The sequence below is a fragment of the Cnephaeus nilssonii genome, assembly GCF_951640355.1.
Source record: "Cnephaeus nilssonii genome assembly, chromosome: 11".
In the NCBI taxonomy this organism is placed as follows: Eukaryota; Metazoa; Chordata; class Mammalia; order Chiroptera; family Vespertilionidae; genus Cnephaeus; species Cnephaeus nilssonii.
Genome location: NC_137082.1, coordinates 81,456,723 through 81,484,247, shown reverse-complemented (window position 1 = coordinate 81,484,247; position 27,525 = coordinate 81,456,723). Strand labels below are relative to the sequence as shown.

General features: G+C 51.5%; 1 protein-coding gene and 1 long non-coding RNA gene across 2 annotated transcripts in view; both read right to left on the bottom strand.

Moving 5' to 3' along the window:
- Positions 1 to 2,419: 2,419 nt before the first annotated feature.
- SIGLEC15 (sialic acid binding Ig like lectin 15) lies at positions 2,420 to 17,765 on the bottom strand (the record flags this gene model as incomplete). Its single annotated transcript, XM_079784872.1, has 6 exons — positions 2,420 to 4,084; positions 4,299 to 4,329; positions 5,694 to 6,071; positions 7,232 to 7,615; positions 8,084 to 8,143; positions 17,714 to 17,765. The coding sequence occupies 6 exons, from the start codon at positions 17,763 to 17,765 to the stop codon at positions 3,964 to 3,966; spliced, it is 1,026 nt and encodes a 341-aa protein (XP_079640998.1). The 3' UTR covers positions 2,420 to 3,963.
- A 3,193-nt stretch (positions 17,766 to 20,958) lies between these two features.
- Positions 20,959 to 27,525, bottom strand: part of LOC307107182 — a 29,354-nt gene continuing 22,787 nt past the window's right edge. Inside the window, exons 2-4 of the long non-coding RNA XR_013814196.1 lie at positions 25,816 to 25,952; positions 25,577 to 25,631; positions 20,959 to 22,516 (exon numbers count right to left, since the gene is read on the bottom strand). This is a non-coding gene — a long non-coding RNA (uncharacterized lncRNA). The remainder of the gene's footprint in view (positions 22,517 to 25,576; positions 25,632 to 25,815; positions 25,953 to 27,525) is intronic.

The window sequence follows — 27,525 nt, the reverse complement described above, 5'->3', positions numbered from 1 at the left end:
GAGGAGGTCAGTGGGGGACGAGGGGGTGGGGGGGAAGGAGGGCATCTGTAATACTTTCAACAATAACGATTAAAAAAGAAAAGACCCTGAAATAGCCAGAAGGTAGCAATGCTGCTGTGGCCTGGGAGTGAAGAGACCCAGCGTGGCCAGTGGCTTTCAGGAATAAGGAGCCTTTGCTGGCAAAAACAGCTGCAGGGCCAGTCCCGGAGACAGCCCTGGTGCTGCATGTGGAGGCCTGGACCAGGTAAGGCCAAGCCCCGCCGTGCCCAGCGGTGCTGAGGGTGACCTGGTGCAGACTCCTCCCCACACGTGGCCATCGGTGGCGTCTGGTGCAGATGTGCTCTGTGCAGATGTGTCCAGCAGCTTTCTGGTCTTGTGAAAAGCTCCTCTGCATCTCCACTTATCTCCCACTCCACTCCACAGTGCAGAGGACGGTGAGCTGGGAGGCACGGAGGCTAAGGCCGGGAGGGCCTGCTGATGTGTCTGCTCAGCACGATGGGGGCAGGACCCACCCCTTCGTGTGTCCCCAAGTCGCCTGGGGCTCAAATTTAAGCATCACTCGCCCGCAGATGCCAAGAGTGTGCCTCCTACATTCTGTGCCCTCGCCTGGTCCCTTCCCTGGAGGGTGGTCACACTAGTGTGGGCCAAGCAGCCAAGTTCACTGCCCTGGCCTCTCTGGCGGCATCGGCCCTCAGCAGCTGTGCCCTGGGGTTGGCACATTCAGTTAGTGCTGAGTGCAAACTCCAGGCCTCAGTTTCACATCAGTTGCTGCCAAAGACTGGCCTCCTTAGCCATCCGCATGACGGGTCCAACAATGAGGCGCTTTGTGCTTCACCTTTAAAGCTGCCCGCTCTTCATTTTGGGCCAACATGACAGCTTATTTTGAGGCAGTAGTTGATTTTTTCCTGCTCAGTTAACATTGTCTTCTTAAGCAAAATATTGGAAATGGGTGTTTTGCTTTTTAAAGAAGTACCCTCTGCTCTGATCTTCCATCCTTGCCAAGCTGGGTGAACTTCTTGGCTTACAACTGGCCCAACCTTGTTCTGGTCCAAGATGGTCCTCACACTCTTTAAAGGCATCCACATCCTGTAGAAGCTGGAGTTGAAGTTGCCTTCAGTCTGACTGGGTTCCTGATTCCTGATGACAATCACTTGAAAAAAATGAACTACTGACCCAATTTGAGGATAATGTCATTTATTATAACTTTTATTTTTTAATGGGAGATGTAATATCTCTCATAAGCACTGAGGGTTAGAACTTATTTTTCTTTCCATAGCTTAAAATCACCTGTGTTTTCAACTCCTTTTTTTCCTTCCCACATATCTAGTGTGGCCTTTAAAAACCCAACTTAATGCCTGGCTGGCGTGTCTCAGTGGTTGAGCATTGACCTATGAGCCAGGAGGTCACAGTTGATTCCCAGTCAGGGCATATGCCTGGTTTGGGGGCTCGATCCTCAGTGCGGGGTGCGGGGGACATGCGGGAGGCAGTCGATCAATGATTTTCTCTCATCGATGTTTTTCTTGCTCCCCTCCTCTCTGAAATCAATAAAAATATATATATTTTTAAAAATCCAACTTATTTTGGTCATTAAATGTGCAATATTCACTTCTTCATTGTTCAGCATTTTACACACTTGTACAAAGGACATGTTTATATATATATATAATGATGAGAAACAGGAAAAAATGAGAATTGGTTAAGTAAACTGCAAATAAACTAGACTCCAATTTAATGCATACATGCTGGACATGGCTCATTTTTGTCAAGTTGGTTGTAAGAACAATGAGCAACCCCAACCCCCGCCCTCCAGAACTTTCAATTGTTTAAACATCATGCTGTGTCTAACCTCCTGGCCTCTGCGCAGACTGTCCCCTCTGCTTAGAGTGCCCTTCTTTTCTACCTCCCAACCTTCATTCTCCCCCATTTTCATGGCTATTGTGTACTCCCTCCACGTCCCCCCTCGAGGAATCCTTCCCACGTTTGGGCCAGTCATCCTTTTTTGTGTGCTCCCACAGCACCCCCAGCATACTGCTGCCCTTAATAATTTCCCATTCACTATGGAGTCCTCAGGGCTGTCCCCACTGCACTGCCCAGCCCCTTGAGAGGGAGTGGGACATGTAATTATTTATGGCCAATGGGAGACCCTGTAGAGCAAACATGTCAAACTCAAAGGCTAACACGGGCCAAATAAATGAGGCATGCAACCCACGGGCTGCGAGTTTGACATGCTTGCTCTAGAGCTTTCTTTTTACCTCCAACCCAGAAACCCACAACATTAGAGATGGTGGATCCCTAAGTAAGAACAATGAGCAACTCCCGCCCACCCCCCACCTCCCTGCCGCCCACTACCAACAATCCGTGATGGGCATGTAGCTTTGGTGAGAATAAGCCCTATTTCAGCCATTGTGATTTGGGGGTTTGTTTGTTACCACAGCCCGACTGATACCTTATTCATTTTTGTATCCCTCAAACATTTGGCCCAATTCCTAGCACAAAACAGACACATAAGAAATAATTCCTATCACTATTGTTCTTGGCTGTGAAACTGGCCTCAAAGACCAGGCAGAGGTTCCAAGACCAGCATCCTGTGTCCTTCATTTCTTCCCTGGTGATACAGGACTCTCCCTTGAGGTGCCCAAAAGCATCCCCATTCTAGAAGGTACAAATGCCAACTCCTCTGACCCTTTAACAGCTCGGACAGGCTCCTGGATGGATCCCAGTTAACCATGAGCCTCCCTCACCCACTTGCCCTGGAGAAGGCTCTGGGGAGGAAGGAACCTCATATCACTGCCCCGCTTATTAACTTGTAAAATCCCTCAGCCTTCAGGCCATCTCCCCGGGGAAGCATGAGAGAGGACCTGTGCTTGCTCTGCGCCACCATTTGAGCATTTGAAAAAGTCCCAAAGGAACGGGTTTGTTCCCTTTGCCTCTTCAGTCCCCTGTGGGGGGAATCTCTGTGGCCCTTTCCTCTTGCCAGCTCACCCGGGTCCCAAGTCCACCTCCTCCCCTCTGCCTGACCCCAAGGAAGTGATCAACAAGTTCACACAGACTTGTGAATGTGGAAGGCGGGACCCTGCAAGTCAGCCTGGCAAACGGGTTGAAACTGCTGGTGCCTTTGTGCATCCCGGGAGGATGCAGGTCGTAGAGAGGTCAGAGCTGCAGCTGCTTTATCCTCAGGGTCCTGCAGCCCAGTCCCCGTGAGGTTTCCCAGCCTGAGGACAGTGGATTCCAGATGCTCTGAGATGATGGGTGTTGGTTTCCTTTTCCCAGGAGTCCCAGCTCGAGGCAGTGCAGAGCAGCTGGTGGGGTACAAGGGGGGCAAAGAGGGTGGGGCACTCTCAGAGGAGACACCAGGGGGCAGGGGCACTAGGCTCCTCCTCACTGCTGATTCGCTCTTCCTTGGACCACCGCTTTGCACAGCCCCAGCCCCACTGCCCGGGCCTCAGGCTTCTTCTCTGGAACTTGAAATCTCAGCGAGGCCGCACTTGTCTGAGAACAAACTCTGCAAGTCCCAAGGTCGCGCTCACATATGTAGACAGCTTGGCACTTCCTCAAGTCCCTCCACATCCTCAGACCTTGACAGTCCTCCCAGCCAGGAGGGGAAAATATTATTGTCCATGTTAAACAGTACAAACAAGTGCTTGGTCCACACAGCAAGTGAGTGACAGTCAGGATGGAGTCTGGGCCTCGGGCCCTATGGCCAGTGTCCTGCCTGCTCTACTGTGGTGTTCTAGGTAAGAAAAGGGCTTTTCCAGAAGTTTCACATGGAGCTCACACATGCACAGACATATACACACTCTTTCAAAATGCTGGCCCCACTGACATATTACAGGGGCTCTGAGACAGATGTCCATGTCGGAGACCACTGAGCCCCTGTGTGGGGTCTTGACGCCCAGGAGGTGCCAAGGTGCCTGAGAGCCAGGAAGGGCTGCCCCAGCCAAGCCTCACGCCGGCCTTTGCAGCTCATGGTGCACAAGCGGATGCCTGTGTCTGAGGGGCTCCCCGTGGTGGACACGTGGCTGCGGGTGGACTCCGCGGGCTCCTCTGGTTCAAATTCTCATAATTGGACTCCTGAGCCTGAGGCCTGTGGGCAAGAGAAAGTTGGCTGATCACCCAATACAGGAGGTAGGGGTCCCCGACTTCCCAAACCACAGCCCAGCCAGGGGCAGGAAGGAGGGATGAGGTGGGTGTCAGGGCCCTGATCCAGGGCCTGGACACTAACAAGGTTGGAGGCAGGGCAGCGCAGAACTTGTGTGTGTGTGTGTGTGTGGGGGGAGTGGGGGAGGTAGCTCACTTACCGTGGTGGGGTGTCCTGGGTGACTGGATCCTCTGTGTGAGGGAAAGGGAGAAAGAGAGAGAGGGCATGAATCTACAGGGTGGCCTCCAGACTACAGGCCTGGCCGTCCACCCCACCCCACAGTGGACAGTGGTCTGAAGGGAAAGCTGGCAGGGTGTGAAGGGTAACGTGAAGGGTGAGCAGGAGTTACCGAGGAGAAGGGTGGAGTGAGGGGCGGTCCAATAGAAAAACCTGCCCTTCTGAGGACCCCGAGCACAGAATGCTGGGTGAGTTTGAAGAACCAGCAAGAGAGCCAGGGTGGCCGTGGCAAAATGGCAGCTGGGGCAATAGTGACCAGTTTTGGATTTCATCCCAGGAGAATCTGAGGCTGGTGCTATTGGCCTGGGTGGTCTGAGTGGCTCTGGGAAGTCCCCTCTTTGGGGCACAGAAGCAAATTTCCCCTCCAGCCCAGGAGCAATGTAGGGCCCACTGCAGCTCCCTGCTCTTCACCCTTCCACACTTCTGTGCATGCTGTTCCCTCCGCTGGGAATACTCTAGCAGCTAGTGGTCGGCAAACTCATAAGTCAACAGAGCCAAATATCAACAGTACAACGATTGAAATTTCTTTTGAGAGCCAAATTTTTTAAACTTAAACTTCTTCTAACGCCACTTCTTCAAAATAGACTCAACCAGGCCTTGGTATTTTGTGGAAGAGCCACACTCAAGGGGCCAAAGAGCCGCATGTGGCTCGCGAGCCGCAATTTGCCGACCACGGCTCTAGCCCCTTGTCCTCCTGGCTCATGCCTCCTTACAGTTCATCTCCCTCTCGCCTCACTTGTAGAACACCCTCCTTCCTGGCCCCACCCAGGTGCCCCCCAGAGTGATGCATGCACGCCCTGAGCTCCCAGTGCCTGGACTCTAGGACACACTTCTGAGCCTGCAAGCACCTGCTCACTCCTCACCCCATTCCAGGGCCAAGGGCGGGGAACTGCGTTTTATTCACCTCTATTGTGAGAACCACACAGCGCTAGCAGGTCCTCCCGCTGCTGCTGTCACTAGTGGAATGGTGCTATTCGCCCAGCCTCTGTGTGGTCAGAGAGCTAGGGAGGCGTCCTTTATGGGGGTGGTACAGGGAAGGGCCCCAGAACCACACTGACTGGTGTCTAGCACTGTGACTCCAGGCTAGAGGTGAGTCCCTTCGCCTTGCTGGCCTCGGCTTCCTGATTGTAAAGTGGGTTCACGCTGGTTCCCAGCTCCTGGGTTGGATGCAGGTAGAGGTAATGGAGGGGGGATGCACAGGCGCAAAAACGATGTTTTGGTTGTGTCATGCCAGGTGGTCAGCCTGAGGGTCTTCCCTAAAAGGAGAGCCCCCGCCCCGCCGCTCCCCTAGCACCCACTTCGGCCCAGGCGCACCCACCTAGGCGGCGGCGGCTGGTGCAGGCGGCCAGCGCGCCCAGCAGCAGCAGTGCCTTGAGGCCGAGCGCGCCGAGCAGGAGGGCGACGGTGGAGGCCTTGGAGGCGCCGTGGAAGCGGAACAAGTAGACGCTGGCCTCGGCGCGGCCCAGGCTGTTGGAGGCCGTGCACGTGTAGCGACCGTCTTGGGCCAGCGCGGGCAGCTCGGCGGTCACCTGGTGGCCAACCCCCTGACCCGGGCCCCGCGCGGCGGTGGAGCGGTTGCCCAGGGCCGGGCCGGACCAGGTGAGGGCGGGCGGCGGCTCCCCTTCGGCCGTGCAGAGCGCTCGGAAGGCGTGCGTGGGCCCCGGCAGCACCGATATATTGATGATCCGCGGGGCGGCTGCGGGCGGCGGCCAGTGGGGCGGGGAAGAGAGCGAACCGCGGTCAGAGGGTGCGGCCGGCCAGGAGCAAAGGTGCCCTCCTCGGTCTCCTTTTCTCGCCCAGAAAGGAGGACGAGGTGGGAGCAGCGCGTAAAGGAGGCGGGGGGGGGGGGGGGGGGAGAGGGAGTGGGCACTTGGGCACCAGCCTGCCTGGGTCCAATACAGGTGTGGCCCTGGTCAAACTCTGCCGCCGCTCTGTGCCTCCGTTTCCCCAGGTGTAAAATGCAGCTCACTTACCTTATGGGGTCGGAGGGAAGATGTGGCAAGTTAATACGTGCAGGGCGCTTGGACTAGGGCCTGGCCCGTGGTAAATGCTCACTACATAGTCCTTATGATCGGGGTGGCGCTGGGTGGGGGGCAGTCTGCCGGTGCGATCTCAAGGGCACCTCCCGCCTCCAGGCAACCTCACCCGGAGCTAGAGTGGAGGCTGATGCTCCGCACCCACGGGCCTGTGTTAGGCAGGTGCCCCCTGGGAGGAAGCTGAAATGCTCTCAGAGGGGCGTGCAGCCAGCCCGAGGCACGTGCCAAGTTCTTGGGAGGGTCAGACTCCAACCCCAAACTCCCGGACAGCCCCGCCCAGGACCCTAACAGGTCCCGGATTTTTAAAGCTGTGCAGGCAATTCCCAATGCGCAGCCCGGGATGAGAACCGCTGCTCTAGGGGCGGGGACGCTGGTTCCCACATCTCCATACCCCGGCGTCTAGCCAGTGCGCCCCCCAGAGGACGCGGGTGCCCTCCAGAGCACACAGCGCTCACCCCAGGGCAGCCCTGCTGTCCTATTTAGGGTTGTCGTTCACTAATTCTTCTCTCCCCTGGACTTGGAGCTACTGGGGACTTAACTCCCCGAGGGCTTCTCCACAATGCCCATTCCGGGGCCCGCCTAGCCCTTCGGGGCCAGGATGTGCACGTGTGACAGAGTCCCCGGTGGCCCCCTAACCACTGCCAAGTGTGAGGCCCCGCTCGGGAGAAAGGAGTGTGTACGGATCCCCTTCCTGTCCCCGCGGCGCGCACAGTGCCCGGCACCTAGTAAGCCCCGAGAGAGGGGCGGGGGGGGGGGGGGGGGGGGGGGACGGGAGGGCGGAAGGTTGCCGCCTCGCCCCGCAGCCCCGCCCCGCGCTCACCGGTCACGTGCAGCCGGACGCCGTGGCGGCTCTCGTAGCGGTCGTGGATGTCGCCCGCGAACTCCACGCGGCAGAAGTAGCGGCCCTCGTCGGCCAGGGCGAGGCGCTCCACGCGCAGCGAGAGGTCGTTGCGGCGCGGGTTGCCCAGCAGGCGGAAGCGGCCGTGCAGGCTGAGCGCCGTCTGGCAGAGCTCGCTGCCCCGCGCCGCCGCGCAGCGGAACACCTGCGGGCCCGCGAAGGGCTCGCCCGCGCGCCAGATGGCCGTCAGCGGCCCGTCGTAGTGGCGGTGCGGGTGCGTGAAGGTGCAGGGCAGCACGGCCGCCTCGCCCGCCGCCGCGCTCACCTCGGCCGGCAGCTGCATGGACCAGCGCTGCGTCGGGGCACCTGGGGGTGGGGGGTGGGGTGGGGCAGCCCGGCGGTTCAGCCTTACCCGCCCCTGGCCTGGCTGAGGCCGCCCCCCCCACCATCTCCAGGACTCCGTAGGGACCCCCTGGAAACCCATGATTCAGGAAGCACACCCCCCCGCCCCCCCCAGGGCCTGAAAACCCCAGGACTTTAGAAGCGCCCCCCTCTGGGAACCCATGACTCGGGAAACACCCCTCCCCCGGAAGAAGGGTCTGGAAACCCACCGGGTGCCTAGAGGCATCTCCTGGAACCTTGACTCCCTTGATGGGGAGGTTTCTGGACCCTCCCCCACTTCCCTGGGACTATTTCCTCACTCTCTCCCGGAGGTCCCACCTCGCCAACAGGCCCAGTGACCCCAGCACCTGCCCTGCTGCAGAGAAGTCCTGGATTCTGTGGTTGCTAGAGTCCCAGCCCCTCCAAGATGGTGAGGATAATAAAAGCACTTACTGTGCACCTCTGTGTTGAGCAAGTTCCCGGTGGTATCTCTCTTAGTTCTCACAAGTGATCCTAGAGGTAAGCATAGTTATGTCCCATTACATGTTAAGAAACTGAGGCACAGGGAGGTGAAGTAATTGCCTTCGGTCACACAACCAGGATGTGGCAAAACCAGCATTCAAACTCAGTCCCGCCTGACTCCACAGCAGCACTCTATTGCGCTAAAGGCATGGGGCCTCCGGTCTCATTCAAGGACACCAACACTCCCATTCATAGAGGGGAAACTGAGGCCTGGGAGGGGTGGTATGTTTTGAAGCTAAAGTGTTAAGTTGGTGGATAAGATTCCTCTAGAATCCAGGCCAAGCCAAGCAGGCTTCCCAAGGGGCTGGTGCCCAGACAGGGAGCTGAGAGGCCCTGCGCGGTGGGCAGTTATGCTGCCCTCTTGCTCCGGGCAAACACCCCTGTCTGGACTCCGCGTCCTCACCTCCTGCGCTGTGAGCCTCTGAAGCATGGCCAGGTGAGAGCCAGAGGCTTCACTCTGCCTCCAGCTCACAGCGGCTGTGAGTTCCTCCCGTGCAATTGAACATGTGCTTTGGGAGAGCTGTGGGCTGGGGGTGGGGGTGGCTGTTAGTGTGGTCCTCAGAGGATCAGACCAGGGGTTGTGCCTCCCCAAGGAGGGAGGGCAGGCTTCGCAGCTAGTGCCCAGCTGCAGTTCACGAAAAAGAATATTTAGAGAGAACAATATAGCAGCCCTTGTATTTCCAAAGGGCTTTGCAATTTACATAGTTCTTTCACACACATCAGGTCACATGACGCTCAAGACACCCAGGGAGAAAAGCAGGGCCAGCATTGTTGTAGATGCGAAAATGAAGGCCCAGCGGCACACAGGCAGAAAGGGGGAGAAACCCGGCTTTTCTGATGCCAAGTCCAGTGCTCTTTGCTCTTCCAGGTAGCCTGACATAGACCCTGGCGGGAATCATCTCTCTCTGAACCATCCACAGGTTAGAGCATTCCTCCTGCACAGAATCTGTCTACACCACCACGTGACTGCCACTAATGCGTGGAGCATTGCACACCCCCTCCCCGTGACAGCCCTTCCAGAAGCCTATCATGGCTACCAGACCCCTTAAGCCTTCTCTTTTCTGGTGAAGGTCCCAGTCCCCCCCCCCCCCCGCCCCCCCGCCCCTCCCCATTCCCACTGCCTGCTCAGTACTTTCCTGCAGTGCAGTGTCCTGACCCGGGCTCTAGATATGGGCTCCAGGTGTGCTGGGCCTGCAGAGTGGGGTCGAATCGGGTTTTGTGAGTTGTGCCTCATATACAACCTCACTTTGCCCTTGTGCTGAGCTTTCGATCAAATAAAACCACAAGTTCTTTATTTCCCCCCCCACCTAATCTGCTAAGCCAAATCTCTTTTCTTCCGGACAAGTGGAATTACGCTTTTGAACCCAAATGGAGGATTTGACAATTATCCTGAGTAAGAGCTTGTTTGCTCAGTTGTTAATAATCAAATTTGAGAAACCTTCTGAGGTTTTGCTGGTTCAGTCAGTACTCCCAGCTGCAGAAAGCATCTTCCCGCTCTCGAGACTTAGCCCTGCATTTCCCACCCTCTGTAACTTCAGCCTCCTCTGACCCCCTGCATCTCACAGGCATCCCAGATCCCCCAGGTATTGTTTGTTCTTGTTCATTTATCAATTAGCAAACACTTATCGGACACGTCCCCACGCTAAGCCAGGCACTGGGATAGGAGAGGGGGTTACAAAGATCAACAGGAAGATTTACCAGCCTGCTGGAGCTCACAGCTCAGGAAGGGAGGGGATCTGGGAACACATAATTACACCACTGCCTGCCAGGTGCTCTAATGAGACACAGGGTTCCCTTTGTCTGAGCATGGTTCTGGGCCCTTTCACTCACCAGCTCCCTCCTCACCACCCCCAGGTCTCCTCTGAGTCTGCCTACAGTGGGAGGCCTTCCTTGAGGCCCAAGCCTGGGTGTGGAACATGGGTCCTGCCCTACCCTGTGCCGCAGGGCTGGCAGAGGTACTTCCTCTGCGTGGGCATTGCCTGTTCACTCTGTGTCTCGCCCAGGTACCCAGAAGCTCTGGGAGGGCAGGACCCATGTGTGCGTGGTCATACTTGTGTTACTGCCCAGCACAGTGCCATGTCACCTAGTAAGTAATGCAGTTGCCATGACAGTGGGAGGGTGATCCGGCTGGCAGGAATGGCTGGGCACATCGTGGGGGAGAGGCATTGTGCAGATAGTAGGCAGGCAGGGAGTGGAGGACCCATGAGAGAGGAGACCCATTTCGGCAGAGCCTTGAGAAAGGAGTGGGATGTTACTAAGCCTCGGGGTGGATTGAAGGCCGTCTAGGCAAAGGGTAACGCCGAAGGCAGACCATCAACAGAGAGGTTGCAGGACATGCGGAGTTTAGGGGGACAGAGTTCATAGTGCTTTGGGGGCTCCTTGGGGGACATACCTCATTTCATTTCATATGCACAACAACCCCGTGAGAGACTGTCATTAGCCCCTTTTTATTATTTATTTTTTAAAATATATTTTTATTGATTTCAGAGAGGAAGAGAGAGGGAGAGAGAGATCAATGATGAGAGAGAATCATTGATGGGCTGCTTCCTGCATGCCCCACACTGGGGATCAAGCCAGGCATGTGCCCTGACTGAGAACTGAACCATGACCTCCTGGTTCATAGGTCAACGCTCCACCACGGAACCACACCAGCCGGGCTAGCCTCTTTTTAGAGATGGGGGTGGGGTGAGGATTGGGGCTCAGAAAGCACAAGTGACATGGCCAGGTCATCTGACTAACCAGAAGCAGAGAGAAGCAGAGCCTGAGGCTTTGCCCTCAGAGGTTTGGATTCACCCTGAAGTGTGACGCAGATGAGGTGGGGCGGGGGAGGGGGAGGGGGCTTCCCCCGCTGGGGTTCTGCTGTAGGCACAGAGAGGGCACACAGAGGCCTTCACCAAGTGTTACCTCTTGGCTCCCGGTAGGGCTGGGGGCCGGAACCTGGGTTTCCTGTTTACCTGCTGTAGGACGCCCTCTCACACGGAGACCTTTGGATGAATCCCCCCAGGGGACTCGGGGTTGGCAGGAATTGCCCCGGGTACAGATGCATTTGCTTTGGCAGGAATCCAAGCTCCCAGCATCCTGTGACATTTACCATTCTCTCTGGCAGCTCACGCACAGTCTCCTGTCTCTTAGGACAGGGGCGGGAAGACACCACCCTTTCTTATAGGATCTTTAATTTCCTTATCTCAGGTCTGTCAACCTCTGGGGTCAACGGGAGGCCCATGTTCTTCCCATTGTCCAACGTGCCTCCCCTCAGTGGTGGGCCACAGGGCATGGTGGAAAGTACTTCAGCTTTGGCACAGCTAAGCCTGGGGCGACAATCTTACTTGGGGTCATTCTCTCTTCAGACGTGTATCAAGCACCCAGTCTGTGCCTGCACAGTTCTAGGCTCATTCGCGTAGTAGGAGATGTTTGGGTGAGTTTCTTAAAAGGCCCAGGTCTCATTCAGGCTTCTCTGTGGCAGAAAGGGGAGCACAATACCTTTCTCATAGGATTGAGGATTGAATGAAATCTCTGTAGATCACAGTGCCTGCCACTCAGCAAAGGCTCAATGGCTGTTAGCTCCCTCCGTTCACTAGCCCTGCAAAGGGGTGAGGTTGGAAGGGGGTAGGGCGGAGAGTGCTGACCAGTGGAGGAGTGTGTGGGCATATAACCCAGGGTGAGGCAGCAGGGGGTTAATTTGCACTCGGATGTCGAGTGTGACTCAACACGGTTAGCATCGGTAGCAGCTCTTTTTATACTCTTTGAATGTATCAATAATTTGAAATATAAAAAAATCCAAATAAATAAGTTTGTATGAAAAGAAACTCCAGTTTTTTATTCTACTGCCGCGCTTTGTAAAATCTGGGGTATTTAAAAAATTAAATCCCGAGTAGAATAAAGGAATCGAGAAAAAAGCAAGCGAGTGCAAAGGGTTAAGACACATTGATATCCTAACATTGCACCATTTGCAACTGGATTTGGCATTTTAGACCACAGGAAATTCAATAGCCTAGCCCAGTGGTCGGCAAACTCATTAGTCAACAGAGCCAAATATCAACAATACAACGATTGAAATTTCTTTTGAGAGCCGAAAACCGACTTCTGCGCATGGGCCACAAAGTTTCAATTGCACTGTACGTGCGCGCCCGCACGTGGTATTTTGTGGACGAGCCACACTCAAGGGGCCAAAGAGCCGCATGTGGCTCACGAGCCGCAGTTTGCCGACCACTGGCCTAGCCCTTGCCCTTAACTCACCTGGTAGCCAGTCATTTCTTTGTGTATTTATTCACTCAATAACTACTCATTGAGGGCCAATTGTGTGCTAGACATTGTGTTGGGGATGCAATTACTGTGACAATTAATGGCCCTCCTCCGTATGTTTATAGTCTGGCCATTGCTCAGCCACCGTTTGCTTTTCATTTACACACAGGTCTGACAGGTCTATTTGGTTAGCACCCCCGCTTAGGGAACTACAAAGTGAAAAGCTGGAAAATGGATTGTGTTTTCAGGCCCATTGAAAGCAGCAAGAAAAGACAGCTGACATCCTGGGAGGAAGGAGCCAGTGAACACGATGAAAAGACAGCTCAGGACCCAGGACGGAAACGCCAAAAGTTCAGCACGAAAGAGACCTTTAAAAAGGAGTGAGGGCAGGGGGTCTTCAGGCACCGTGACCTGCAGCAGGCTGTGTGACACATGCCTGCAGCTGTGACCCGAGTCACCTTGGGGAGGTTCATTGCCATGAGAGGTGAGCCCCCAGGTGGGGGATCAGGCATCTGTTTTGGGCGCTAGCCCAGGCCAGACTGAACCTGACTTTGTGACTTTAGGCAAGTCCCCACAGCTCTCTGGCCTCAGTGGGCTCATCTGTGAAATGATGTCTCGATGTTTACTAAGGTGACTTTTCAGTCTAAAAGTCTATTCTGAAAATAACATTTGGATAAATTTGATAAGGAAGTCAAGTATTTTGGAAATATGTCTTTTTAAATTAAAAGACATATTTCTAAAAATAAGCCATTAGGTATCCAGAAAACTTGGCGATTGACAGATGCATCTGGGCCTTGATGCCCCCGCACCATCATTTACCAAACTCTCCACATCGTTCCCTCATGGTGACTAGTGCTCAGCCGGGAAGGGCTGGGCTGCAATATTGGGCACCAGCTCCTGCGTCACCATAACCACAACTCAACTGAGGGGTAGTTGAGTCACCCTGGACTTGTTATCCCAAAGCCCCATGCACATCCGCAGAACCTGGATGGCAGAAGGGGCATCTGGATGGATCAGAAATAGAAACCTTGGTTTTGGCTGCCATTGACCAAGAATTCTACCAGTTCCTTGGTGAGGGGGGAGCAGGAACGTGCCCGGAGCCTCTCTGGAGGCCACTGGCAGTGGGCTCTGTGCTAGTCTGCTCATGTGAACTATAGAGAAAACCGCTTATCGGTCTCATCACAGAATGTGGGCCAGTTGCTGTCTGTGGGCCACAGACAGGAAAGTGAGCCCCAGGTGGTCCTGGTGGGACAATGGCCAGTGGGGTGAGCGCCCTCACAGAAGGGTGCTTTAACAAGAATAGGTCTGCTGGGTGGGTTTTATGTGACATTTTGGAGGAAACAAGTTGTGGACTTGGGAGGGGGAAGGATGACACCACGTGGGCAGTCAGCATGGACCTCGGGAGGGATAGCCTCGCAGCTCTCAGAGGCACTCAGAGGTACTGCTCCCGTGGTGGCCGGCCGTCGACAGGCAGCTAATCTGATGAGTCAGCTGTGTGTGCAGGGCTACCCTCCCCGGGGACACTGGGCATGTCAACAAGGGTGTTCTCAGGGAATGACTCCAATGGTGGCCTCTCAGGCACGGTGACACCTGGAGGGTCAGGAGAGGGAGCAGGGAGAAATGTTCATCGTGGCCACCAACCTCACCAGTTAGGTGTGTGTGGGTTGAGCAGGGGAACATTGCCTTTCTTCCAATTCCCTCCTGCCCCTCTTTCTGAGCCTGCACGCTGTCCAGATAGGTTATCAGTGGAGAAAAGACGAGAAAGGGGTGGAGTCCAGAGGGGAGAGGAGGGAGTGGAAACAGGAATTCCATCCTTCAGTGAGAACCAGATCCAGAAGGGTCTAGGGAAGGGGTGAGGTACACTGATGTGCGAGTACAGGGCCTGTGGGTCTCCGTCTGCCCTCAGGTTATCCCGGCTTCCCCCCACACCCTGGCCTCTTTGGCTGCTCACCTGAGCTGAGTGAGATGCAGAGCCACTGTCCTGGGGCCCGCGTCCACCACAGGACGCTGCTCTTCAGAGTTCTGATTCAGCCTGTCCCTGTCCGCACTCCTCGCCTCCTCCAGGGCCCTGTTCTCCTTCACTCCTCCTCCTCCCCGGGTAGGGCTTCTCCATCCAGCTGCTGACCAGAGTAGCCACCAGCAGCAGCAGACGCATCCTGGCTCCCTAACCCTTCCCGTTCCTCCTGGACCCACGATGCAGCCACCTCCTCCCTGACGTTACCTGCACCCCGCATGGGCATCCCACAGCCTGGGTGAGTCTGCGATGGCCTGGCCTTTTTCTTCAGTGACTCAGAGCTCGTCAACTACATTCCTCAGAGCGCCACGCTTTGGCCCAGGCTCACCACCACTGCACACAGGCGACTCCAGTTCACATCCAGGCTGTGACATCCCGGAGTCACCTGACCTCCCTAAATCAGGGACAAGGGTCCTCACTCTGCAGGGCTGTGGGGAAGAGTCAATGAGCTGCTCGTCAAAGGTCCAGCACAGAAGTCCCCGAGGATGACAGCTGCTGTGATTGCAAAACCTGCTTATCAGAGATTTGTGGACCGACTGGGCACTTGCACAAGGCCGCCCAAGTGGTCAGAGCCCAGACCAGTGTCCACCTCCCCCATTCCTTGGCATCTCCCACTTTCTAAAAGCAGATTTGCGGGGAGAACTTGGGGAAAGACAAGGGGAATGTGTGGGGACCGCCTGGAGATGAGGGCCTGCCCAGAGCACTGGGTGCTGGGGTGCTGAGTGGGTGACGTGAAGAGGGAGAAGGGCAGGGGAAGTGGGGGGGGGGGATTGTGGACCAGCTTCATCCATTCACTTTTGCCAGCAGCCTGCCCTGGGCCCCACGCTCAGAGTGTGGACAGGATGTGACTGTGGCCTTGGTCGTGCAGCCCTTTGGGCTCTCACATCGCAGCCAAGCCCCGGAGCCTCCTGCCCAGTCCCGCAGCCACGTGGAGGGGCTCACAGGTGACCGTCATCAGAGTAGTTTCAGAAAGTGGGACCCCACTCACCTTAGCTACGGACCTGTGGGTTTCAGCAGTGAGGCAGCTGCCACTGAGAACAACAGGGTCCCTCCCCATAAGGCGCACACACGTGGCTCAGCCTTCTGCACCATCTTCACACACAGCTGGAGCACTGGTGTGGGTCGGGCTTGTTCTGGAACATGTGACCGCGCATGCTTCCTCTAACTCTTGTGCTTAACTGACTCATAGCAGCTGACCCTCAGCAGGAGGGAAACAAACCCAAGCAAAACACGAACACCCCCATACCTCGCTTCTCTCGAAGCTGTGTGCCTTCTGCAGCCTTTCACGCCACTTACTGCATAACCACCGAGGGCCAGGAGCTGTGCGGGGCCTGTCCTCCAGGATCCAGCTGTCCTTCACGTCACCACCGTGAGGTGGCAGGGACACCCCTTTATCGGGGCTCAGAGAAGTCAGGAAGCCTGCCCAGGGCCACACAGCCAATAAACAGCAGAGCCAGGATTCAAAGCCACATCTGATGTCAGCACTCAGGTCCTGTACTGCTGCTCTCCTATCAGTCCCGGGTCTGGGCAGGGCCACCTCTTCCAGCTCCTACCCTCTATGTGGGACCCAACCTTAAAGCACCCCAGAAAGATGGCTGAGTTCAGCCCACTTGGGAGAAAAGCCCCTTCCCCATGAGCCCCCGCCATAGGGCTCTGTGCAGGGGACAGCGGGCAGTGTGTGTGGGGTCCAGTCTATGGTTCTAACCTCAGCTCCACCACCCCGCCCCCCCTTTCCCCCGTCACTCACCAAAGCTCTCTGTGCGTCAGTTTCCCTCTGTGAAAAGGGAATAGAATAGCTCCTTCCCCACTGGGTTCTGAGGCTCACGTGAGTTACTAACTAAAGTGCCAGCACTTAGAGTTGTGTGGGCACTTCCTCTTCCTGTTCCACGCAGACCTGCCTGGGCTCTGGTAGAGGGGGAGGGAAGGAGCTGAAGGGGTGCGAGTTTATCATCCAGCCCTGGCGACAGGACCCCACACAAGGTGTGTTGTCTAACAGCATAGAACATCACGATGTCAGCGAAGTCGCCAGCAGCACGTGGCAGCAGGGACCGTGCTCACAGACACAGATGCGGAGTCCAGGGGTCACGGGAAGGACCTCTCAGGCTGGGATCGAGGAAAAGAGCTGGGGCCCAGACAGAGGGCCACCGAGGATGGCCTCTGTCATTTATCCCAGTTCCCTCGATGGCCCTGACCATCAGAATCACTCAAGGTGATGGTGGAAGAATGCAGATTCCTGGGCCCTGCTGCCTGATCATGTGGTTCCACAGGTCTGGGGTAGAGCTGAAGTATCTGCATTTGTGTGTGTGTGTGTGTGTGTGTGTGTGTGTAGGTGTGTTTAAGCCTCACCCAAGGATATTTTTTTCCCCATTGATGTTTAGAGAGAGTGGAAGGGGGAGAGGGAGGACAAAGAGGGAGAGAAAGAGAGAAGGAAATATTGATGTGAGAGAGACACATCGATTGGTTGCCTCCTGCACAAGCCCTGACCAGAGCCAGAATCGAACCTGCAACCTAAGTATGTGCCCTTGACTGGGAATCAAACCCACAGCTCTTTTTGGTGCATGGGCCTATGTTCTAACCACTGAGAACCCGGGCCAGGGCTATATCTGCATTTTAACAAGCATCCCTCTCCTCTGGAATTGTGATGCAGATGGACTGGGATCAACCTGTGAGGCACACTGTTCCCAGGGACACTAACTCACTGAGCTCAAGGACCCAGGTGTCACTGTTACTTGAGCCTGCCATAGAGTTCCCGCTCACCCTTTGGAGTTCCTGCTGGGAGGTCAGGGTGCCCTCTCTCACTGGCCCTATTTCCCACGTGAAATCATCTGCATCCTTACCCCAAACCTCAGTGTGCTCTCCTCCGCTCCCCTTGGGGCGTGCCAGTGCCCATGGCAACGTAAAGCACTGTGTGGGGCGGGGCTGGCTTTCCCACCTGAGAGAGTGAGAGGTTACAACACCCAAAGTCTGTTCGGAGCCTGACTCTCCTTCCCACTCCTTGTCCGTTATCTCCCTGGATCCTCACGGCACTGGGTGGGCCAGGCAGCCTTTCTACAGGCGGGGACACAGGCCCAGAGAAGTCAGGGGCTGCCTCCATCACTTGGAACACAAGGCAAAGCCCAGACTTGAGCTTCTGGCTTCTGTCACCCCAGCCTCCCAGAGTGCAGCTCTTCCTCCTCCACAGGCCTGGAGGCTCTGGGTAATTAATCCCAGCTTCACTGAGCTTAAGGCGAGAAGACTGTACCGAGGGTTTTGTGAGCACCTGTCCTGTTCCCAGCACGGGCCCGAGAGAGGAGTGGGAAACTCACCCATCGGGAGGATGCACACCAAGCAGGCCAGGAGCCGGACGGACCCTTCCATGTTGTGAGCGCCTGGAGACCAGCCCCCGCATTCGGCCAGGCCACCCCGGAGAACCCTCCTTGGTGTGGGTGTGAGGGAAGAAAGGTGTGAGGAGGGGTGGGCGGCGTGCCCAGGTCGGCACCGTGCTGGGCTCTGTGGGTGCTGGAGGAACTGGGGAGAGGCGGCCAGGCAGCCCGAGGTATGATCAGATGAGACCCGTGGGGTTTAGTCATGTGGAAAACTAAGAGGGGAACCACCCGGATGATTTTTCAGGACAGGAAACAGAGAAGTGGCTGGGGAAGATGCAGGGCCTTTCTGTAGCCTGGTCCCTTTAACAAAGGACTGTGCGTATGCTTCCTTCCCTCCTCCCTCTTTCTTCCCTCTCCCTTTCCCTTCCTACATTTTTAGTGTCAGGATGGGTTTCCTCTCCCTCCAGTCCCTTCTTTTCTCCCCTTCCCCACCCGTTGTGACAAGATGATGAAAGACATTGGGGAGGAGCCTGCCAACATAATAACTCATCCAAGTGCAGCCAGAAGGCTGTCAGTACCTACAAGGAAAAGACTTGTTCACAGACGATCCACCTCCATGACCAGAGGCCTCCAGAGGGCCTGGGGTCCTAGACCTCCCTGCACCCCAGATTTTGATGGTCATAAGGATCACCTGAGGATCTTATTAAACCCTAGGTTCTGACCTGGGTTGTCTAATGCGTCCCTAGTGCTGCTGCTGATCCATGAGCCATACATGTAGTACATCCAGTATGGAGAGCTGAGACCCCCTCCCCCATCCTGGGGCCACTGGGTAGAATATCAGATGGAAATGTGGACCCTGGGGGAGAAGGAAAGCTCTTGGAAGCTTACTTGGTGGACTCTTGTGGGACTGACAGTGGGAGCTAGAGGTCTGTTTGCCGGGCACTCGAGTCCAGTGCATTAGCAGAAAAGAGATCCTACCATCAGACAGTCCAAACGGACAGCGTTGGATTTGGACTGTCTGGTGGTAGGATCTCCTTTCTGCTAATGCACTGGACTCCAGTGCCCTGCACAGAGGTAACATTAGCAATGCCACTCTTCCCGTCCAGGTGGCGGAGGAAATGCTGTTGGCCAAGTCCAGTTTGTGCCTTGCCTATCATCTGCTCCTCCCCTAGTAACCTCTCACTCTCTCAGGTGGGAAAGCCAGTCCCATCCCACTCTGGCGGTCCCACCCTGCCTGGCACCTGCCTCAAGGTGAGTTCTCTCTGGTGGCCTGGCCATCTTGGAGAAGAGCAGGGTCAAGCTCTGGGGGTCCCAGAATCCTCAGAAAATGAGGAAGGATCTTCTATTCTTGACTGGACTGCTTCCCCAGCTCCTGGCAGAGCAGGGTTCCAGCTCAGCTCCAGCTGCCTGGACCTTCTCGAGCTCCACTGAACTCCAACTTGCTTCTTTCTTCTAAGCAGTGAACCAGGGGCATCCTTTCAGGAGATGCGGACCTACCCCATTCTTTCAAATAGCTCCATAGAATCCCACAGAATAGATTTTATGTTGAATAATTTGTTTAACCACTCCCTGTTAATGGATGTCAAAATTACAAGCAAAGCTGCAGGAGGAATTCGTGCACATGTCTTTACATACTAGTACTTATATTTCATTAATAATCCCAGAAGTGGGATCTGTGGGTCATAGGGTATGAACATTTTGCATTTTTGTTGTTGTTGTTGTTAATCCTCACCTGAGGATATTTTTTCCATTGATTTTTAGGGAGAGTGGAAGAGAGAGGGAAAGACAGAGAGAAACCTTGATGTGAGAGAAACACATTGATTGGTTGTCTCCTGCACAAGCCTCCTGATCAGGGCCCGGGCCAGGGAGGGGCTTGCAATCAAGGTATTGGGCCCTTGACTGGAATCGAACCTGGGACCCTTTGGTCCTCGTACCAATGCTCTATCCACTGAGCCAAACCTGCTAGGGTGAACAGTTTGCATTTTAATTATTATGCCTAGATTATGCTCCTAAGAGTTTTCAGTTGTTGTGGTGTTTTACATCTTATTGTATACATTACAATCAAAAGAGGAGGCTTAAGGGGGTTACATGAAACCCACAGTGATACATTAGGGAGGTGGAAGAAAGCAAATGGGTATGGGGTGGAAAAAGGTGGGGGAAGGAGGGAAGGGAGGGGAGGCATCTCTGGGATTAGATAAAAAATAAAATGGATAGACACATACTTCTTTTACATAGGTGGGTGCAGGATAGTTAACAGTTAACAATTAACAGGGTAACAATAACAGTGAGGGGTTCTGTGGTCTCCTGCTCTGCTGGTCTAGAAAAAGGAAATTACCCTGACATTCCAAAGGTATGTTATTGTAGATGCCAAAAGACAATAGACAGGCTCAGTTAAGGTAAAGATTGACCTTTGCCAAGGAAGATACAACCTAAGACATGGCTACCTACCATTTAGTTAGAAATGTTTAATTTCAGACCATCCAATGTGGTTACTTTTGGCCTCTGAGTTTGTAAGGCCCACCATGCAGGCCTCTTCTGAGCCACTTTTTCATCTACACTTATCCCTTTTGGTCATAAATCAATCCAAAGGATGCATTGATGACCAACCTTTTGGCTGGATAATGTGGTCCCCCTGTGCTAGGAAGACTCATTCCTAGGAAGACTTAGTGTCAGCATTTGTCTTGCTGAGTAATGGACTGCGGGCAATAGGGCAAGACCATAACCTTGGATGGAAGTCAAGACCAAATTTTTCTCAAAAGTGAAAAGCAGGTAAATGGGAGGCAGTCAGATCTTAGGTTCTTCATTAAGGAAAACACTCTGGATTATTTCTAACCTATAAGCTATCATGATCTAGGTTTTTCTGTCTGTTTCACTTCTCTGTATTTTGCACCTAGTGTAACATTTACTTACTAGTGGCCTGGTGCACGAATTCGTGCACATTGAAAGGAAATTAATGAGAAGAAATATTTTAATATTGCTATTCGCCCTTTCTCTATAATAGAAGTGTCAACCAAATTCATGATCGACAATGACAGATTGAAACACATACATGCGATTGGCGCCAGTGAGAGCTTTATATGTATTGTGCATGTGCGAGTCAACTTAGCCTTTTATATATATAAAATAAACTTGCTTAATTAGACCAGCCTTCTGATATAGCTAAACTTTTTCCAGCCCAGTGAAGCAACCCAACTTCTCTTTCAGGTAATTGTTAGCAACACAGAAGTAAATATGAACACGAAGCAGATTATTATTATAGATCATGCGTGGAGAACAAAAGGTAAAATATTTAACTGCAGCAGTATTTGACTATATTCTACTCAGTGAGAAAACCTGAAGTCATTTTCAAGGTCCACCATTTCTTCTTTTCAGTCGGGTCAAGTTTCTAAGCTTTCTAAATCTCCGTTTTCCGGCTAATGAAAAGAAAATAGGATTCCACCGAGTCTCTTATCTACCTACTCCAGGACTTCTGTGAGGATCAAATGAGATGAGGCACAGGAAAACACATCACAAACATTTGGTTAAACTGTAAAATGTTTGCATTGGCTATAAAGCAAGTCAGGGGCCTGGGCTGAAGAATCCCAAGGAGACTAGTCGCTAGGGAGAAGTAGCCGGGCGTTGCTACATGACATCATTACCTGGCTCCCACAGCCACCATTCAGGGCTGGGCTGGGCTGTGGGCTGCATTTTGTGCCATGGGGTCTCAGCAGCATCGGGTCACTCTGGGGTGGTGGTGGGGCCTGTGTCCTACTTGGAGGGAGCCGAGTATTGCTTTGTGAATGCCAGGTCCACAGTGCCATTTCTCTATAAATGGCCAGTGCACGTCATGGCAGCTCCTGCGTTGAGCATCTGCTCCCTGGTGGTCAGTGCGCATCATAGCGACAGGTTGGATGGTTGGACTTTTAGCCTTTTATATATACTAGTATAGATAGTTTCAGGGCACACCATACCAACTCTCCAGTTTTCACAATCTGACTATGAGATGGGTCCCCATTTACAATGGCCCATTCACTTCCCATTGGAAGCACTCAAGTGCTGTTTATTATTCATCTGATTCCCGCTAGTTGTACAAATGGAAGCTGTAACTTTAAGGTTTATTCGGGGCCAAGGCTGTAAGAACACAATGATGTAAATTACAATTGCCATCTAAAAATAACAGAGGCCAGGGGGACAGTAAGAGTTTCAAAAGTAAAATTCCTGTGCCTCAGCAGCAGTTACAGAGGGATATAAAATTCCTTTCTGAATATTTCTTTTCCACTCACCTTCAGCTTCCCCTGTTCTTCATTCAGAAATAACCAACATATTAGGACAAACTACTTATTTTTAACTTCTGTTAAAAATGCACACATTCCTTTCATTCCCTCTGCACTAACATTCCTTCTAAATTTCAAGAGAAACCATAAATAGTATTATGGATAATACAAAAGTTATTTTATATACCTTCAGCAAGTATTAACAGCTGGGCTATATACACAAGGTTTGAGAAAAGCCCAAAGAACAAGTATAATTATTATTATGACTAATATTAGCAGACAGGTAAAGACAATCAAACAAATAAAGTTCAACATCAGTTTGTAGGAGTATAGGCCTTGTCAATTTCGTGGGAAAGGTGTCTATCTCTGGTGTCAGTGGCTTCCCGTCCCCTGGAAGTCTTTGATCTCCGCTGTAGGTGGAGCCAACTGTCATTCACAGTTAAGTACCTGATAAGGTCCCTTCCAATGACGTTGGAGAGAGTCTTTAATTGATGTCTTTTACAACAGTTGTAATTCATGGTCCTTGAGGTTTTTGTCTTTTGGGAGCTCACTGTGAAATAAATTGGTTACTAATTTATCAGTCCCTATAAACTGGTTAATAAGTGCTTGATAATAATGCAGAATGTCTCCTTTTAGTAAGGTTTATTCATATATCCCTTCATCTGGAAGTGTAGGGTGACCAGTGACTATTTAATGAGGAGAAAAGCTATGTGTTTACTAACAGAAGTAGATTTTAGGTTGAGGAGAACTATAAGGAGAGCTTTAGGCCAAGGGAGATGAAAAGCTTTTGAAAATTTTCCCAGTTGAGTTTTAATTGTATCATTTGTATGTTTTACCAATCCAGAGAAGTGGGATGATAGGCACAATGAAAATTCTGCAGAATAGGCCAAATATTACAAATAAATTGTATTATTTCCCCAGTGAAATGAGTCACTCAATCACTGTAACTCAGAGGGAATTCCCCAATTGGGAATTAATTTTCCCCAATAATAATTTACCTATTGTGAGGGCAGTTGCTCTCCTATAACAGAATGCCTTAACCAAGTAAAAAAAAAAAACACACCATACAAATCATAACTAACACACATTATGTTCTTGAGATGGTGGAATTTGGATAAAACCCAAAGTTCCATACCTCAAGTGGATCTAAAGGAAGTGGGAATGTCCTTGGGATTATTTTCTAGCATTATATTTGGACAGATAGAACATCTGCTATACATTTTATGAGCTACAGTTGGAGAAGGTTTCCAGTAATATTGTTTACTTCATGAAATCATCTTTTCAGGACCCCAATGTATTAGCTATTGTACATGTTAAAGTATAGGTATTTGTGTCACTAAAGTTAAGATTGGTTTCTGATTGGGTCCAAACCACATCTCTGTCTGAGTCAAAGATTCCCCCTTTTTGTTGCCATATCCTCTTGTCTCAGCTGTCTATTGGAACTGCAAAAGAGAGTCTTTTATTGATTTAATAGGAAACAAGGAGGATTATTGGGTCTGGATAATATGGCTGTTTAATGCTGCCTGTCTAGCTGCAGCATCAGCTAAATTACCGTATTTTCCAGCGTATAAAACGACTGGGCGTATAAGATTTTCCTGGGTTAAAAAGTCATCTTATACGCCGGAAAATACGGTAGTCCAATATATCTAATCCATTATATCTAATCCCATCAATATAGTCCAATATACTGTATTTTCCGGCGTATAAAACCACTTTTTAACCCAGGAAAATCTTATACGCCCAGTCATCTTATACGCCGGAAAGTATGGTATTTCCTTTTGCTTTCATGGTGGCAGCTTTAGGATGCTCTGGAAGTTTGATAACTGCCAATTGTGTCAATTTTGTATGACATCTAATAATTCTACAACATATTTTCCATTCTTTATGGGCTGCCCTGAGAAAGTTAAGAAGCCTTGCAGCTTCTACAACATTCTAAAGTTGTGAGCTACACCAATAGCATAGCTACTATTAATGTAAATAGTAGTTATTTGATATTTGGCCAATTGACAAGCCCAAGTTACAACAATGAATTCAGCTTGTTGGGCAGATCTTATTCAGGTGAATAAGAGCTTTCAACTGTCTACCATGGAATTTATCGCATATCCAGCTTGGTAACATCCCCTTTCATCTATCAGAGATCCATCTATCAACCAAATTAAGTCAGCATTATCAATAGGAGTTTCCTGTAAACCATTCCTAGGAATAAGAAGATGGTCAGTAAGCAAAACACAATCATGAATGTCTTCATCCTGCAAAGAAGGTAGCAAAGTTGCTGGGTTAAGACTATTCTAATGAGTTCAAGTAATGCCAGGCACAGAAAGCAACAGCCAGTTGACTGACAAAAGTGTTCTCCTCTGCCTGGGAATGGCTTTTCCCTTAAGGGAGCTGCTAGAATTCCTGGATTAACCTTGTCTGAATTTCTATTCTCATTTTCCCCTAGGTCAGTAGGCAGTGGTAGTGGAGGATATATCTACACTAATAAAAGAGAAAGATGCAAATACCTCTGTGACTCCCACCAGCCAATCAGGAGTGAGTATTCAAATTAACCCGACAAAGATGGTGGATTAATTTGCATACGCAGGTGCCAAGTGGCCTGGGTCCTGGGAACATCCTGGGGACCCAGGCTGCTCCTAGCCTGTAGGCCCACACATAGGCCCTGAGCAGCTGGGGTCCCAGAATGTCCCCGGCCACTCTGGGCTTACGGGAGCAGGCGCCAAGTGGCTGGGGGCAGATGTACCTGCCCCGTGGCTGCTTGCGTGTGTGCCGGCGCCAAGTGGTGGCCCGGGTCCATGCCCCTAGCCCGGCGCCCACAATACAGAGCTGCTAGCCTTGGGGGTGTGCCCCTGGTGGTAGTGTCCCCCTGGCTGTGGGGACATGCCCCTAGCCCAGTGGACACAACACAGGGGGTCCTCTGTGCATGAGCTGCAGAGGAAACACCTTTTCTTTTCTTTTTTAAAGAAAATATATTTTATTGATTTTTTTTTTACAGAGAAGAGGAGAGAGGAATAGATAGTGGGAGTTCTCAGCCTCGGAGACACAATCTCCCATGTTAATTTTGGTTTTATTTTGAGACCTGCAATCTGAACAAAATTTTTAGGGATATTGTGCAGTAGGTTGAAGTGTGCTGGTTATGGTTTGAGGTCTAAGGGGCTGTCACCTCCCGAGTCATCTCAACCCTCTTAGGTGTCTTGGTTTTTCTCCCTGCCTGCCTAATACAGCTGGATTGCTAGGCAACCAACTTTTATGTGCGAGTCCTCGGATAAGCCAACTATTTAATTACAGTTGAGTTGGAATTCGTTATGGGGATCCTGCATGAAGGATACCCTCTGACTTGTCCACACAGATTCTTAGTCACCTAAGAATACCGGAAATTCAAGCAGGAAGGAGTAAATTCAGACTCTCATTTATCCAACAAAAGGTTTTGTTCAGACTCTCAGTAAGCAGTTCCAATTGAAAAGCCAAATTAAAAACCAGTCACCCATTTTTTTTGTCTCCTGTCCTCAGTTAACATTTATCCTTAGCCTGGGTTATCTCAACTCTTAACCTGTAGTTCCACCTCAATGATTTTTTATTTTTTTTTCACAGCTCAAATAAAGTCAGGGCCTCTTACCTTAAAACAGGAAGGTTCCAGGGTGTGGCTCAGTGATTGAACATTGATCCATGCACTGAAAGGTAATGCAAACAGGAGGCAACTGACCAATGTTTCTCACATTGATGTTTCCTTCTTTCTATCCCTCTCCCTTTCTCTCTCTCTCAAATCAATCACATACACACACACACACACACACACACACACACACACACACACACGGAGGTCAGGTATTCCAAACAAAACTCACCCAAGTTTACCTGAATCAAAGCGAGGAGCCGGTGGGCACAACGGGCCCCTGCTGGTACTTAGTATGGGTTCGGGTCTGTGAGGTGGTCCTGGGTGGGCTTCTTGCTGCATTACGCCAAGTGAATGTCGAAGTAAGAAATGTCCAAACCTTTAGAGAATTTGTATGTGTTTATTTGAGCCAAACTGACAACAATTGCTGAGAAGCAAAATCTCAGTGGTTGAGAAAATGCTCCAGAGAATGGCAGTTTTGCACCTTATTTTATACACTACAGTCAAAGGAGGAGGCTTAGGGGGCGGCATGAAAGCCACTGATGACAGATTAGGAAGGTGGGAGAAAGCAAAGCAGGGGAAATCTCTGGGGTTGGATAACAAGTAAAACAAATATAGTAGACACATATTTCTTCTATATAGGCAGGTGCAGGATAGTTAACAATTAACAACGAATTGAATAACAATAGCAGTGAATGGTTCTGTGGTCCCCTGCTCACGTGGCCGATTGCCCTGAGAGGTTTCGAAAAAAGGAAATTACCCTGACATTCCAAAGGTATGTTATCCCAGAAGCAAAAAGACAATAGACAGGGTCAGTCAAGGTAAAGATTTGACCTTTGTCAAGGGAGATACTGGCCTACGACATGACTACCCTTCATGACCTGCTTTTATTTTATATTTTTAAAATTTTCATTGATTTTTAGAGAGAGAGGAAAGGAGAGAAATAGAGAGATAGAAACACTGAGAAGAGAGAAACATCATTGATCGGCTGCTCCTGCACATCCCCGACTGGGAATCGAGCTACAGTCGGGGCATGTGCCCTGACTGGGAATCAACAGTGACCTCTTGGTTCCTGGGTCGATGCTCAACCCCTGAGCCACACCGGTCGGGCCATGACTTGCTTTTAGTTAGAAAGTTTTAATTTCAGACCATCCTATGTAGTTACTTTGACCTCTGAGTTTGTAAGGCCCTCCTGAGCTTGCCAGGTTTAGTATGTGGCCCCTGTTTCATCCACAGTGGTTTACAGTTTCTCCGATAATCAGTGGGAGCAAGCTATTTAAGTGGGTCATTTTGATGAAGCTATTTTAATGTAGCCATACTGATTTTGAAGTGGTGACTACTGATTAAAGAACAGTTGTCTCCCAAATGTAGTCATCATTGACATTGGTTATATTTCCAAGCAGCATAAAGGAGAAATGGTAAAATTATAAAGCAAATCAATCTAGACAAGCAAAATGCTCAGAACATTAAAATGCCTAATTAAAATATCCTGCTATCTTGGTATCTGTTGCAAGGAGATTGTCAGAAAGCTGGACAGAAAAGCAGTCAGGTAAGGGGCTGGCAAGGATGAGCCAAGCCTTGGGTGAACGGAGCTATGGTATTTTAGTTAGGATAAAGGCTAATCTGTTGAAAAAATAGAAGGAGAGACTCCCAAATACAAAGGATTAAAAAAACACACCAGCGTGATTCCTGCTGTATAACAGTCTCAAGGTGAGCTGTTTAAGTTGGCAGGTGGCGTGGCATCTCCTGGTCATTCCGGATCCAGAGTCCTTCAGGTTGTTATTCTGCCACCCCCACCTCCCAGGGCACTGTTAATGCCTTCGTGGCAGAAGTTGGTTATCATGACTGTGGTCTTCTTTTTAAGCCTGGAATCTGGGAACCACCATGCTCACAAAAGGAACCAGGTTTGGGAGTCAGTTCCATCTAGAAATCCATGTTTTAACCAGAAATTG